The 15,132-nt window shown below is 43.0% G+C and overlaps 2 protein-coding genes across 6 annotated transcripts in view; one reads left to right on the forward strand and one right to left on the reverse strand.

Moving 5' to 3' along the window:
* Positions 1-3,513: 3,513 nt before the first annotated feature.
* LOC138630798 (twist-related protein 2-like) lies at positions 3,514-10,022 on the forward strand. Its single transcript, XM_069715370.1, has 2 exons — positions 3,514-4,538; positions 9,036-10,022. The coding sequence occupies exon 1, from the start codon at positions 3,631-3,633 to the stop codon at positions 4,201-4,203; it is 573 nt and encodes a 190-aa protein (XP_069571471.1). The 5' UTR covers positions 3,514-3,630; the 3' UTR covers positions 4,204-4,538; positions 9,036-10,022.
* Positions 10,023-10,194: 172 nt separating this feature from the next.
* LOC138628155 (histone deacetylase 7-like) overlaps positions 10,195-15,132 on the reverse strand; it is a 43,169-nt gene continuing 38,231 nt past the window's right edge. For all 5 annotated transcript variants that reach the window (XM_069711023.1, XM_069711041.1, XM_069711050.1 and 2 more), the window contains 4 exons: positions 14,809-14,942; positions 14,639-14,723; positions 12,622-12,769; positions 10,195-12,539 (listed from right to left, as the gene is read on the reverse strand). In XM_069711023.1, coding sequence (XP_069567124.1) covers positions 12,500-12,539; positions 12,622-12,769; positions 14,639-14,723; positions 14,809-14,942 — 407 coding nt within the window. In that variant the 3' untranslated portion in view covers positions 10,195-12,499. The remainder of the gene's footprint in view (positions 12,540-12,621; positions 12,770-14,638; positions 14,724-14,808; positions 14,943-15,132) is intronic.

Genomic DNA, 15,132 nt, shown 5'->3' on the forward strand with positions numbered 1-15,132 from the left:
ACACACACACACACACACACACACACACACACACACACACACACACACACACACACACTGATTTAAAAAACTATTTAAAAGACTATTAACTGTTGTGCCTGTGTATTAGGTGCCTCCAACCTCAGAAAAGCTCTGTGGAATAAATGTCAGTCTCCATGTTCTGGCTGGACACTCAGTATTAAAAAAGACTTTTGAAACAGCTAAATAGTTCAATACATTAGTAAACAAACATGAGCGTTATTGTTCTAACTCGGGCCAAAAAAGTGAATTATTACCTCAAACTATTTCTTTATTTCAACTAGAAAAATCAGGTGAAGACTTTTTTCTCTGCTCGTGACCTTTTTGCTCCAAATCTCCAACCTCACTTCGACCTCATCCACACCTCTCGTTTAGTTGGCAAGAAGCCCCTCCCCTTTACCCCACCCATTCCCATCACCACCACCCTCAACCATCCCCCACCATTCTTGCACCTTCACCCCACTGCCCCCTCCTCCTCCTCCTGCTCCCGAACCCCTCTAAGTGGATACCCCACAGGAAGGGCTTCTCCAGGGGGGAAATGGGTCCCAGATGTCTGCCTTTGTGTCACTATAAGCTCCTCGGGAGGGATGGAGCCCTTGGAGGATGGATATTGGGGGGTGGGGGGGTGGGTAGGAGAAGGCGCGAGTAAGAGGAGGGAGGGGGCCATCATGCGCTGTGTGCAAACATCAATAACAGCAGCCAGGAGGGTGAAGAAACTCCCAGGGTGAAGGTGAGGAGGAATTTACTGATTGGTTCCTTTTGTTGGGGTTCAGTGTGGATTTCCAAACACATCACTTATGATCGGTCACACCGCCGCGCTCCTACCAGCCGAGTACGTCACCGCACAGCTTCGACCTCTCGGTGTATGATGGTAATTGAATTGACTGCATTAAGAACTTAAAGAAACAATTTTTTTCTCCGTGAACTTCAAAGTTTCGACGTGGCTACTCTTCCGTGCAGTGTTTCAGTCAGTGCCAAACCATGTGGTGTAGAGACAATACATTGGCCTCTTTTTTGATATCCAAGCCTCCCCGTGTGTGTTTATAAGCCCATGTACCATATATTGATATATATCGATATCTGTATGTTCTATTTTTGGCTCCAGAAAGAGTTGATTATGACCCCTGTGGAACCAGAACGAAGATGAGAGCGGGGCCTAAGTGTTTAGTGAAACATTATGTCAAGACTCTGACAAGGAAATGAAATGTGCAACATCAATCAGCCTATGAGGATCGAGATCAAACGAACCTCCACACTCCTGCATCTGGTTCTGTTTGGACAGCCTCACTTTTTTCCCCCCTTCTCCCTCTCCTTTCTTCTCCTTTTCTTTTCCCCTTTTCTTATTCTTCTCCCCGTTTCCCCCCTTCTTTTTTCTCCCTTTCTATTCTTCTATGCGCCACGACATTCCTGTTGGCCTACCCGCTACGTTAGCTCATTTTTTCCATGATGGTGGCACGGAGCCACGCTTTCGCTAAAGGTAAGCCGCAGCTCCCGAGATTAGCCTCAGCAACAATGACTTTCCTGTCCGTCCTCTCTCTCCATCAGAGCTCCCAATGAGCCTCAGTTCTAATACCAGTTAATCCCGGAGCTGACTTGGCCCGTTATGTAAATTTAGCCTCATATAATTCACTGTATCTGTCCGCTTTGATGGCCAGATGAGTCTCTTTTTCTTCTTCCAAGTTGATTGAACCCAACTGCGATGGAGCTACTTTCCGTTCAGCGTCACTCCGTGAATGAAATGTAAACCAGCGCAATCACGGGGCTCATCAAAAACCTTCTGAACCTTCTCTCTGTGCACACGATCCTTCAAATGCTGCTGCAGTCACACCCAAATTGTTGGCTATAGGAGCTGTCAGGCTGCGTGTACAGACTGATATGAGGTTCGGTTACAATCTGTGTTTGTAAATACTACCAGTTTTTTTTTGTCTCAATGTAACATCTCTGGACGAGGACTGAATTTAAATCAACTTTGAAAACATGAAACACATACGAAATCACATGGAGATCAAGGTGCCGAAATGCAAAGGCAATGCTGTCATCAAAAAGTACAACATTTTTGCAGTGGTGGAAAACTTCCCACAAGATTTCTTTGCAGTGATCCACCGATGAGTCACTCAAGTCATGACGCATGAAGGTCTGAATGGTTTGGTCGCTGTTGGGAAACTGATGAGGAGACGAAGGTAGATTCACGGAAGGATCTGTCATTTTGTCCCAGTTGTAGGTTGCACAAATCGAGCACACACAACCTGTTGTCCTTTTCTCAGGAGAGCGTACCTGCTGTGTCACGACTGCCAATGGGAGGGAAACGTGCTTAAGTGTCTGCAGAACCAGATGGGTTGGCGGTGTGGAGGTGGAACATGTGTCGGCTCTGCCTCGGGGCCGTGGATGGCACAATTAGGTGCTCTCTCACCTCTGCAGACTGAGGTCTATGGGCCACGGAGGTCAGGGGTTACTCAGGGTCCCTTCCTAACCCGACACGGAGGGAGTAGGACAGCTGACGCCAGCAGCGCTATCAGAGGTGTTTATCCTTAAAGAACGTTTCAACAACAAGCATTAGCCAGGTGTTGGATATTAGACGGGATAATAGTTTTACTTGCTCGTTGTTCGACAGCGTTTACAGCGAAATGTCATGAAAAAAGCTCATCTTGCGAAATTCTCTTCAGGATGTATGCTTGCACAACCTCACATTGTCACACCTACTTATAGTTAGTTATTATTTGTAGTTTATATATATGTGTATATATCACATATAAACATAAATTCCTCAACATAAAGGGCATTATTTAACCTTTAGTTCCTTCTTATTCCACAGTATTTCTGAGTTCACCTTGTGACCCTGTGGTTTGACAGATTTTTTTATATTGTCTGCTCGTCAGCATGATGAAGATTACGACAGAAAGACATCAGTCTTGTTCAAATGTTTAAGAAAAAAATAAAAACCGTCCACCGGTATGTGTGATTTATGATGTTGCAGGTTTTTTGTTAAAAAGCCTAAAAGAATGTGACCCCAATATTATCATCATGAATTCTGATATCATGAGAATCAAACATTAAAGTTTACGTGTGTCAGAAATACGAAGGTTTGTGTTGACACGAGGATGCAGGCGGACTGACGATTCAGCCCCAAATCTGGAACCCATAAAGCTTCAGACATCTTTGCAACATTAGACGCAGCACTTCTTATTGGCTGAGAGCACCACTTACCCCCTCTCTCTATCACCCGCCCTGCTAATGCACACTTCCTGCTTTCCTGCCGACCACACCCTCTAGAAGCCCGCTGAGCCAATGAGAGCTGCCCGCAGGCTCCGGGTTAGCGTTTGGGTATAAAAGAGGCAGAGGTGGACCTGCCTGTCAGATGGTTTGTTGTTCTGTCTGGCAGGTTGAGAGGGGAGCGCAAAAGTGAGAGATTTAACAAGGTAACCAGGAAACAGGACAGCCGGGCGTCCAATCCGATGGAGCTTCAGCTGCCGTGACTTTGTTTGACGGAAGAGAAGGCTTTTGTTACGCAAGCTGAGGTTTGTTGAAGCTGTCAGCAAAGGTAAACCGTGCAAAAGAGCCTTACAGCATCCTGGTTTGGCAGTGGAGGTTGGAAGGTCATCAGTGGACAGTACGATGAGAGAAGAGGTGTCCTGCACCAACTCCCCTGAAGGAGGGCTCGGTGCCAGCGAAGAGGAGCTGGAGAGAGGATCAAAAAAGAGCCTGCAAACAGGAAATCGAAAACGTTCCCCTTATCCTAAGAAGGACAACCTCGGTCAGGCAGAGGAGAGCAGCACCGGCAGCCCCACCAGCCTGCTGCCGTCCGGGCCAAAAAGGACGAAGAAGAGCCCGACGACGGTCGTGTCGTTGGCCCCCACGTCTCTGGGCCCCCGGCCGGACGCGCCCTTCGAGGAACTCCACTCTCAGCGCGTCATCGCCAACGTGCGGGAGCGTCAACGCACTCAGTCCCTGAACGACGCCTTCGCCTCTCTACGCAAGATCATCCCCACGCTACCTTCAGACAAGCTGAGCAAGATCCAGATCCTGAAGCTGGCCTCGCGCTACATCGACTTCCTGTACCAGGTGCTGCAGAGCGACGAGATGGACGCCAAGTTGGCCAGCTGCAACTACCTGGCCCACGAAAGACTCAGCTACGCCTTCTCCGTCTGGAGGATGGAGGGCGCCTGGGCCATGTCCACCAGCCACTAGGACCCCACTGAACTCCTCTCACACACCCTCCTGTGTCCACATCTCCACCCCACCCCACCCACCTCTGTCTGTGTTTGCACCCATTTCCTGACCTCTGACCCTGTGAAGTCTTCCCTCACGGTCTGATCTTAACCTTTTCAGCTGAAACCCTCCTGCTCCACCTCTGTGCTCTGTAACGCTTCAGTTCCTCTCTACGTCAGAATTAACATCCTCACTTTCATATCATTGAAACCCTGCGTACTTCACCCTGCTCCCCTCCACTGCTTCCTCTTCTCTCCCTGGTTTGTCCCACAGTTTTGTCGAGTGCAACAAGTCGCTCCACTGCAGCCCCTCAGGTATGAACAAAACATGCACACATTCACAGACAAACGTGTACAAATACGCCACAGAAATCACACGTGCACATGTGTATACACGTATGTTTTTGCCATGTCTTTACACGTGTACACATTCTCCTTGATCAACATGTTTCTTGTGACTTTCTTTCCGGTTTGAAAATAGTCTCATGAGTGTTTCGTTATTTGCCGTTTTGCATCTGACAAACAAATTCTGCAAACAAACACAATGCAGTAACATAGAAAGGATTTAAAAAGCATCTGGAAGTCCGTGCTGGTGAGTTGAGTTGGAAAAGACAAAATAAACAATGGACATGTTCTAAGTTTTGATCATGTGAGACACGAAGCACATTATGTAAAGATGATGAAAAGCATTTATTTCAAAAAATTTAAGGCAAATTTGTTTATAAAAGTGAATTTCCACAGGGAGACAATAATTGTGCCTAAACTGATTTAATATTTGATTAATAATGTCTTAGAAGAAAATGTAAACAGTTACAATGTGTGTAGTCACAACACTTCGTACTGAGTGGGCCTACGATCACACACTGACGATAATAGATAGTTTAGGAGAAACTATGGAAAACTTTTTTTTTTTTGCATTCATGTCTAAATATATTATATTATTACATTTGTTTACTTTGTTTATTTTTAGTTTTAAAAATTTGTAGTTTCTAAATGCAAGTATTCCAAAATGTTTGCCAAATTACAAATGAGGAAAAGTTGATCCTAAATATAGTGTAGCGTAAATATCTGTCAGATAAAGTAATGTAAAAAATTTACATTCCTCAATCACTTTAGCTGCTAAACTTTGCAATATTTTTTTTGTTTGTTTTTCAAGCGTAATACACTATTAATTCTCATTTGTGTTTTTGTTTCTTTGTTGTTACAAAAAATTGATTTGATTAAAAAATATTTGCTGCACAGATAACAAAGTTATCAAATCAAATCAAAGCTTTCTGTCAAAAAAGGCAATATTTCAAATAAAAGTGATTTAAAATTCACATGTTAAGTAAAAATATAGAAAGAAAAACAGTTTTGAATTGCATGTCATATACAGTGTTGCTTCTTCCTTTAATGTAAGATTGCAGTAAAAAGGAAGAAAAACTCATTTTAAAACTCACTCTAAAAACAGTACAAAGAAAAGTCTCTAAACAATATCTGATGTTTATTCTTTTGACACATTCGATTATGAATGAATCTCTCCACCTACATGTACACAAATCCTTTTAGTAATAAATACTTTGATCAACAGAAGCAACTCTTCTATCTGACTATATTTCCTCGAACTGACGAAGCCTTGACGACAAGACGAAAATGATTAGTGCAATAAGTTAGATCAAAGGTGGAGTGTAAATTTAAAAAGAGTTCCTTCGAGGAACTCGCTTGTTTCGCTTTATGAACTAAAATGAACAGCATATTATCATCATCGTAATCTAAACTCTCCAGCTCCAGTGTTTGACAGACCTCTGATGAATTTAAGACAAATGTTTTCCTCCACAATCTCCAGGGTCTGTTTTTTTTTTTTTTTTTTTTTTTTTTTTGGCTACTTTAACAGACACCAGATTCCTGCACAGGTACAGAGCATGAAAGGAGGGAAAGAAAAAGGGAGAGTGAGGAGAAAAAAGAAAAGAAAAGTGGAGGCACATCACTCTCTCTCCCCTGCAGCCTTGCCCTCTTTCCTCAGGATCTTGTATCGTGCAATCAGGCCTCGCCGGGGCCCAGACATGCAGGAACCTTTAGATTGGAAACAGTTGTGAGGTATTAGGAAGGTGTGTGTACCAGGGTGAGGGTCAGGCACACGGGCCTGTGTATGTCAGTGCATGTACACGTGTACTGGTGTGCGTTTTGTGTATGTGTTTGTGGTAAGCTTCAATTAGCTGTGCAGCAGTGTGTGTGTGTGTGTGTGTGTGTGTGTGTGTGTGAGAGCCTGTGCATATAAGTAAACAGAGATACATTTACAGATGTTGCTTTAGTGATTTTTATCTCTTCCATCTCCTGGTTTTACTTTTGAGAGACTTTCTTCAAAAAGGCAGGCAGGAAGTCCTTCAAAAATAAAACGACAACATAAAAGCATTGAAGTGATTAAAAGAGTGACGGGTGGAGATATGAGGAGGAGCAGAGGCTGTGTAGAGATGAATCTGGATGTCTATGTCACACACGCTCTCGTCAGCTCAGGTCAAGGTAAACACATTGCTCACAGGCACAGATCTCAGCAACTGATTACAAACATGTGCAGCATTCACACATTTTCACTGTGCAGGACTCAGTGAATCACAAATGGCGCTACAGGCTATACAGTACAACACATATGCATTACACTGTCCAGACACACACACATGCAGCTGCGGACCATGTGCACACTGCAGGTGTTCCACTCTGAATTACTATTAAACCTCCAGTGGCCTCCGCTGCAGACGTCGAGGGCTCCAGTCAGCGCTGCGGATGGAAAGCCAAAGAAAGGCCCCCGTGCGTGCACGTGGAGCCGACTGTCCTTGAACGCATCGCGTAGTTATTACCCACCACTTTGCCTGCTCTGCCTGTTATCATCAGCTCTGCAGGGGCCGCCACAGAAAGTGCAAGAAAGCCTGCAACTTGACCTAAACGTGCAATTTTAGGAAAGAGATGAGGTTAGGAAAGGTCAGGGAACTTCAAAGGCGGAGCTTGCATGGATGTCTTTGTGTGTGTGCTTTAAAGCAGTGTGCATGTTGATGAGGTCATGTGGTTTAAATACGATGTGTGATGCTCTGTCATTCATACTTTTGAAAAGCCTCTGAAAGACTTTAGAAATTTTGAAATCATCCAAATGGTAAAGGCCCTATTTAAGTAAAAGTTTATCTGCCTGTCCTCTGTCGTAGATGGTCTGCAGGAGGTGGACAAAATAATGGAAACACTTTAAATCAGAGCTTGTAAAGTTCAGGTTTTCTTGAAAGTGAGTCATAAAGATTTACATATGTGGCCGTTTTAAAGCTAAACCGTGCTCTATTGGATTGCACTAAATTACACGGTGTTCCTGCTCTAAGTTTTTGCAAAGAAATAAATGGTTGATCGTTCTTTTGCTTTCCTGGGTTCACTTGATTAGTATGTTATTACAGCCTAAAATGTTATAGTTTCAGTGTAAAAGAGCCCTTCATATTTTCCTTGGAGGCCTACGAGCATGCACACGAACATGAGCGCACCGCGGACAGTTTGGAGCGTTGTGATGAGCACGATTTCAAGGCGTGTGGGTGTCTGGCTCAGCAGGAGACTCAGAATAAGAGGATTGTTCTGTTTGAGCTGGAACAAACAAAACTCTCCCTTCTGTTTACACTATAATCACAATGCCTGTCACTGCTCTTTCCTCTGCCGGAACCCCTGGCTCTGCAGCGTCCATGTGTGTGTGTGTGTGTGTGTGTTTAACAGTTTGGACTGACCAGCTGTTGGATGCTCTTCTGTGCATATTAAATCTCTGGCGTTCACTCCTGGCTGATCTGGGACCAGATGTAAAGTCCTCTGCGGCTCATCTGCGTTTTTAAAAGCCTCATCCAGAAGTTGTGGCTTCTGATAGTCATCTTTTTATTTTTAGAGATCCAAACTAAGAGCTGGGTGCAGGTGGGGAGAGTTGTGTGTGTGTGTGTGTGTGTGTGTGTGTGTGTGTGTGTGTGTGTGTGTGTGTGTGTGTGTGTGTGTGTGTGTGTGTGTGTGTGTGTGCATTTGACTGCTTGTGCATGTATTCATATGTGTGCTGGCCAGACAGCTGCAGGGACAGAGGGCCACGGTGGAAGGGCTTGGGCTTCGACACGTAGGCAACAAAAGGCCACAAAACTCAAGCCACAAATCATCAGGATCAACGTTCAACCCACAGAAACAGTTCGAATAAAATCACAATTTTTAAAGTAAAAAAAAAAAAAAAAAAAAAAAAAGCCCCCCTCCAATACAAAGAATAAAATAAATAAATAATAATAAAAAAATATATATATATATATAGGAATTATTGTCAAATTTAAATACGTACGTTAAAATTCTTAAAATGTTAAGTGTTGTAACTTTAAACATTGACCAGACAAATATGAGGCAACATTGTCGTTACATTGTTTCATTAAAAAAAAAAAAAAAAAAAAAAAAAAAAACGCCTTTTGGCTGTCAATTTACACATTCACACTTTTGTTGCACGATAAACGTCACGCGATGGTACAACGCCCGCAAACATACGTCGAACTCGTGCTTTCCGGACTTCCTTTCTCTCCCTCGATGTCTTACTGGAAGCTGGGAAAGGCACACTGTAATTAGGGAGAACTGAGAGCACTCCAGATGAAATGTTTGCTTGTTAAAACACGAGAAGATGAAGTTAAGGAGCTGTAGGGATTTTTCCACTTTCCACTAAACAGAAGTGTTTGTTTGTTCGTACACACACTTTACAACCTCAGACTAGGCCTCAGACTGACACACACTGTCCAATGTCTTCTTGTTTGGAAGTGTTACGAGTCTAATGTTTACTCATCGTTCTCATCTCTGCAGACAATCGACAAATGGAAACTTCTCTACACTCGAAGAAATCTGTTCCTGCCTCAACAAATATCTCCACTTTTTCTTTTTAATCTTTAAGAAACTGTTTGACTTTTTCTCTGGACATGTGCTCGACTCATGACCAAGTCGTCTCATAGTCTTCGCTGAGTGTTTCTGCAACTCCGGTGAGGAGACGTGAAAGTCTGAACATTTCAAATGATGAAAACAAGAAAAAATCCAAACAAACAAACAAACAAACAAACAAACAGCTGGCCTGCGGTGACAATGAAACAAAATGGCTGCTGGTTCGAGTGCCTTCGGAAACACCGGGACAACCGTCATCCACCCGACGACCTCGCGTTGGATGACTCACTGCCAGACAGACATTAAGATGACTAATGATAATGGCAGAGTGATGGTTAGAGGGCGGTCACAGCCAATGAATGTTTACAGCTAACATGCTAATAAGCTAATCGCTCTGGCTCTCACGGCCCCGACTTGTGGGAAGAGGAAGAGCACGAGGAATCTGACGCAGATCTTCTACTTTGTTGTGCTGTAGTAACTGGATAGCTTTCTGTGTATTTTGGTTGTTTTTTTGTTGTTGTTTTTTTAAGTGTATTTGTGAATTTGGTGTATGCACACTGTATTACTTAAAACTCTGCTTATGCATTACTCTCGGCTTTCACGAAAAACTCCTTAAACCACTGATCGCAGTTCAGCCGCTTGGGTTTATGTTCACTTCTGCTTTTCTTTTAGCGAGCGCTGTGGAGAAAGGTGTATTTTTTACTTGGCAAGAAAATCTGATTAAAGTAGTTTTTTTTTCTGCGGCTTTAAAATCTCTGTGCAAACTTGAGTTTCACTAAATAATGCAAAATTAAAACGGCAGAGAGTTTGAGGATTCATTTGTAACCATGTACGTAATTGCTGTTTGTTTCTTTTGCACCATTTTTCATTTTGCTTTTGATAATTTTTTCGTGTCATCTCCTGTGGACAATAAAAATTTTTGATGCTGTATACAAGTGCAGTATTTTTATAATCATCAGAGTGATTCATCAATGTTCAGAATTCAAATATCAGAGGGCACTGGTGAATTTTCTATGATAAAATAAAACAAGATAAACAAAGGTCAAAAACAGAAGCTTTTAGAGATAAATGAACAATCTCATTCAGATGCAGATAATTTGCCTTTATTCGGGACTTTTTTTGGAACCAAAAGTAGTAGAAAAGTCAAAAGGCAGACAAAAAAAAACCCCAAGTTATTATGTACACTGTACAGGAACAAAACCAGACAGTCAGTTATGAAGAAACTGGACTTGGCCTGCAGTTTTAATTAAGCTCCAGTTTGTTAAGGCTACCTTCACACAGGCTGGTCAGCATCATACTTCAATGGATAATTTGGTCTTTGAGGTCAAATACAAAAATAAATCATTTGCATTAATTAAGACAAAAAGATAAGACATGAGACGTGTCAGGTCTGTGACACTGTAAAACTATTTAAAGCTACACTCCTCTGTCGGGCCGTCCTACGTGTCCTACAGAGCTGAAGCGGCTCCGCGCTCCATCGCCATCATTTGTTTTCACATTTTTATTACATTAACAAATGTAACAAGTTATGGACAAGTTATGAGTTGCGAACACGACGCAACGTAAAGAAAGAACCAAACACAAAAAGCAAACATGCTGTATTAGCACCGTCATAATGGTGTTGGACACGCAAAGAGCACTTCAAAGACACAGCATCTGAACGGATAAATAGAAATCATGTCAAATGAATTTGTTTGTTATATCTGTCTTGAGCTTTTGATGCTTTTTTTTTTGTTTGGATAAAAAAAAGAAACATTCACAAACTCTTCAAAGTCTTTGAAGTTCTTCAGGCCATGCCAGTCCAGGGACAGGCACATTGTTCTCATAAACTTTGGTTGCGCTTAACCTGTGTCCAATTGCACTGTGTGGATATTCAATTATCTCAGTATTATTGCTGCATCCTAAATACTAAAACGCCATTGTTTGGTCCAGGGAGCAAAACATCCCCGACGCTGACAGTAAACAGACCACCGCTACGTAAATGTTGAACAAAAGACCAGATCAGATCGTCCTTGTTAGAAGGAAAAAATAAAAATAGTAAAAAAAAGACATTAACAAATACAGCAGGAATGCTCATCCACAGGTAGAAACTCTGGTCCACTAAGCAACGTGATTAAAGTTCAGGTTTTTGACCCTCGTTTCTGAGGGTAAGTGCACTTTGTGCGGTTGTCAGAAAGTATTTGGATATGAGTTGCACCAAAAATGTCAAAACGTGATCTGCATTGTCACATATACAATCATTACGGAGTGGTCAGGCTGCACTGAGGCATCATGGGTAATTTCTGTCTTTCCTGACGTTTCAGGAACTTCACAACTTTTCTCTCCTGATATCGATGCCTCAGTGACTCGAGGTATCAGCTCTTCACAGTGACTAATGCCACCGATTCAAACCATCTACATATTTAAGATGCACTTCGTCCGAAGACCGACGTATCTGCTTTCATCTGTCGGCGAGCGAGAACAATAACTGCAGCGAGCTGAAGGCCGGCTGCGTGTGCTCGCCTGACAGGCCAAGAAAGAAAGAAAGAAAAAAGATTTAAGAAAATATGTGGACATCGAAAACAATATGAAACATATGTATCTCAGACTTCATTGTAGCTTCACTCTGGATTATTGGATTCGTAAAAAAAATCTCATGCTGACATTCACAAAAATGTGTGCCAAAGATCAAATGGATGAATATTCAAATAAAATGTGAACAAACAAGATGTTTGATTGTCAACATGCATCTCCACCTCCTCGTCCAGTTTACGGAACGATACGACGCAACATGATCAGAGACTCATCTTTTCCTTCACTGGATCTCTGTCACATGTGGACAGATTACGTCACCGTAGCAGGACTTGTTCCTCACCGGCATGTCCTGTGGGGACGGCTCCTTCCGCTCTGAGTGACTGGCGCCAGTAAGCCGAGGTGACCTTTGACCCCGCCTTCAAGGTTACAACAGTCTGAGTGGTCTTAAAGTCATTTACAAGGTCACCGTTTAAAGACTCGGAGCCATGCGTTGATGCTGCGTCATGTTGTGTTGCTCCCACTGCTACAGAGTAAAGATCCTTTCTTTAATCTGGGTGTCCTTCTTTTTTTTCTTTTTTTTTTTTTTAAACTTTCCTCTCAGTTCCCTTCAGGAGAAGCCTGCAGAGACGTCATGAGAATATGAATGCGGCCCAGATGAACGTTGTTCCTCAGTGTTGGATTCAGACTGCAGCCAGTAGTAACGCAGGTGGAGTTTTTGTGAGGCTTCCAGTGATGAGCCAAATGCATAGCTGTGTGTGTGTGTGTGTGTGTGTGTGTGTGTGTGTGTGTGTGTGTGTGTGTGTGTGTGTGTGTGTGTGTGTGTGTGTGTGTGTGTGTGTTTCCACTGAGATTTGGTCGAAGGCAACAGTCAGGAGTCTTCAGAGAGAATCACCTTCTGCCATATTTTCAGGCCGATTCCTTAACAAACAAGAGTTTTTGTGAGACATGAAGTACGATATTGCAGCGCTGCTAAAGATATTAAAGACGATGACGTCCTCACCTGTCAGATGTGAGGGATCCCATGGACAGCGAGGCGATGGCCCTGACAGCCTCACTGTCCGAGTCTCGTCTCAGCCTTCGTCTTTGCGCCTGCAGGTAGGACAGGTCCACGGTGTCGGCCGATTCCTTCACACTCTGCCAGTAGTCACCTGCAGGAGGCAAACAGAGAGAGCAAACAGGAGGGACGATGATGAACGGCTGCTGTTGTCGGTATTTCAGTGCCGTTTTCATCCTGAAAGCTTCCTCGAGGGGAAAGTGCCAGCATTATTAAAGCACTACTTGGTGTCTGATCCCCGGGTTGTAGCCTTTTGATCCGAATATAAACAATGACTGTGACATAAACAGCCCGTGGTCCAAATATCCATGTTAATAATTCCAGACATATAAACTCAAATTCAATCTGTTCTCTCAGGGCCTGCAGTCCTGTGTCAAAAAATAAATAAAAAAATTCAATCAGTGTTTGCGTGTTCATCTATGAGCGTGTGTGTCCTGGCTGTGCATGCAACTCGCATATATTTCACCCCGGGCCTAAATTATGGGCTTAACATTCTTGTGGCTATTCGAATATTTTTAATTAATCTAATTTGGTTGGGATAACATTTGTGTGCAATCAGGAGGGGATGTTGCGAAGGTCGTGTGCCAGAGGAGTGTTTGAAGATAATTGGAGCCAGGGCGGCCGTGTGTGTGTGTGTGTGTGTGTGTGTGTGTGTGTGTGTGTGTGTGTGTGTGTGTGTGTGTGTGTGTGTGTGTGTGTGTGTGTGTGAGAGAGAGAGAGAGAGAGCGAGCGAGAGCGAGAGAGAGAGAGAGAGAGAGAGACGGCTGGAGGGAGGGATGGGAGACAGGGATGTAAAGGAGGAGAGGTGGTCAGAGTGCAGGAGCGATGAGGGAGGAAATGGAGCAAAAATAGAAACCAAAGTTATAGTGAGTGGCAACATTCAGACGACACGCTGACCAGCTTCTAGAGATAGAAAAGAAAACAGAACTTTAATCTGCTAATTTTTGCTCCAAATTGTTAAACTAAACAGTGTCCAAAAGTTTACAAGTATTCTAAACTTCACAAAAACTCAATATTTTTGTAAATTTAATGAATATTTGCATTAAAAAAAATTCCCCTTGGGGATTAATAAAGTGACTATCTATCTATCTATCTATCTATCTATCTATCTATCTATCTATCTATCTATCTATCTATCTATCTATCTATCTATCTATCTATCTATCTATCTATCTAAGGCATAGCGATACAACAACAGTAGAATAAGAAACAATCAGACTTTAAATTCATAATTCATAATCATCAGAATTGTAATAACTATTTGTACTGCAATTTGACCATCCCTCCTCTGCAGCTCCTTCTAATGTTATGTTCTCCTTTTATATTCAACATTAAAGGTCTTCCTCCTTCTGGCTGGAGGGTTGAAGGATCGAGGATGTTTTGCGCAGTACAGATTGTACCAATTTTGGGTTATATATATTAATAAATTCTGCCGTGTGTGAGGTGGCGAATATGGTGGTGTGATTACTACTGATGTAACATGACAGGGGTATTTCTTTGATCTCATCTTCAAATAAAAACATGCTTTTCTGCCAACATCAAGGGGCACTAATAACTCAGCCAATACGAATCTTTCCCTGAAAAATACTGCTCCTTTAAAAAGGCTGTTGGAAGCCTGTTTGTTCACTTCAAACCAGCTGATGGATATTTAGGTGTGTATGACCATTGCTTGTCAATTGAAACAGGTTATGACCAACGTTAGTGAGATAATAAAGGCAACTGAGGCAGATTTAAGGAGATATCGTGCAGATGCAGGTTAGTTTGAGGAAGATGGCAAAAACTTTAGGAGGAAGAAGAAACAACAAATTTGCCAGAGTTCCCAACACACTGTAAACTAGCTTTCAACTTGCAAACTCCAAGTAAAATAAAGGGTGTGTATGATGTTCTGCTGGTTAGTAGAGCAATTTTTCTACGAGTTGTTTAAACAGTATTGAAAAACCTGTGTGCTGTGTTCTGCTCTCACCCTGAACTTGGATGACTCTCTGCAGAGAAAGCACTGCGTTCTCACAAGGCTTCTGGTCCAGCACGGACTGGGACAGAGGCTCCACCTGTGGACACACCGGAGTACCAGAGGTTAGAGGGCGGAACATACTGTATTTATCTGTGCAGGTATGTGGCAAACGCTCATCTCACCTCCATGCCCAGCAAAGCGCTGACACAGGCTTCAGAGGCGTCACAGATGGCTTTGAGGTCATGCCCCCCCTCCAGAGCCAGGACCACCCGACCCCCGGCCAGTGACATCAGCTGACGGGTCAGGAAGCCAAAACCTGGTAGGGAACAAATAAAGAAAACAACAACAAAAAATACGTACATAAAGAGAAATTTATGTTTTGAATCCGCCAGGAATTTCTCTGTTGGAAGTAAAGAATTCGTTCAGTGTTGCTAAGTTAGCCACGCTTTCCACGCAGGTCTCTCGCTAACAAAATGTGATTGGTCAGGATCAGGATGTGATGCCAG

This window comes from Brachyistius frenatus, unplaced genomic scaffold, assembly GCF_029030835.1.
Source record: "Brachyistius frenatus isolate BFR_SWC_R1_liver_20210118 unplaced genomic scaffold, ASM2903083v1 Contig_4, whole genome shotgun sequence".
Taxonomy (NCBI): domain Eukaryota; kingdom Metazoa; phylum Chordata; class Actinopteri; family Embiotocidae; genus Brachyistius; species Brachyistius frenatus.

Bases quoted from the DNA above. Each gene is read 5' to 3' on its own strand.
- LOC138630798 (XM_069715370.1), top strand. From the start codon at position 3,631: ATGAGAGAAGAGGTGTCCTGCACCAACTCCCCTGAAGGAGGGCTCGGT.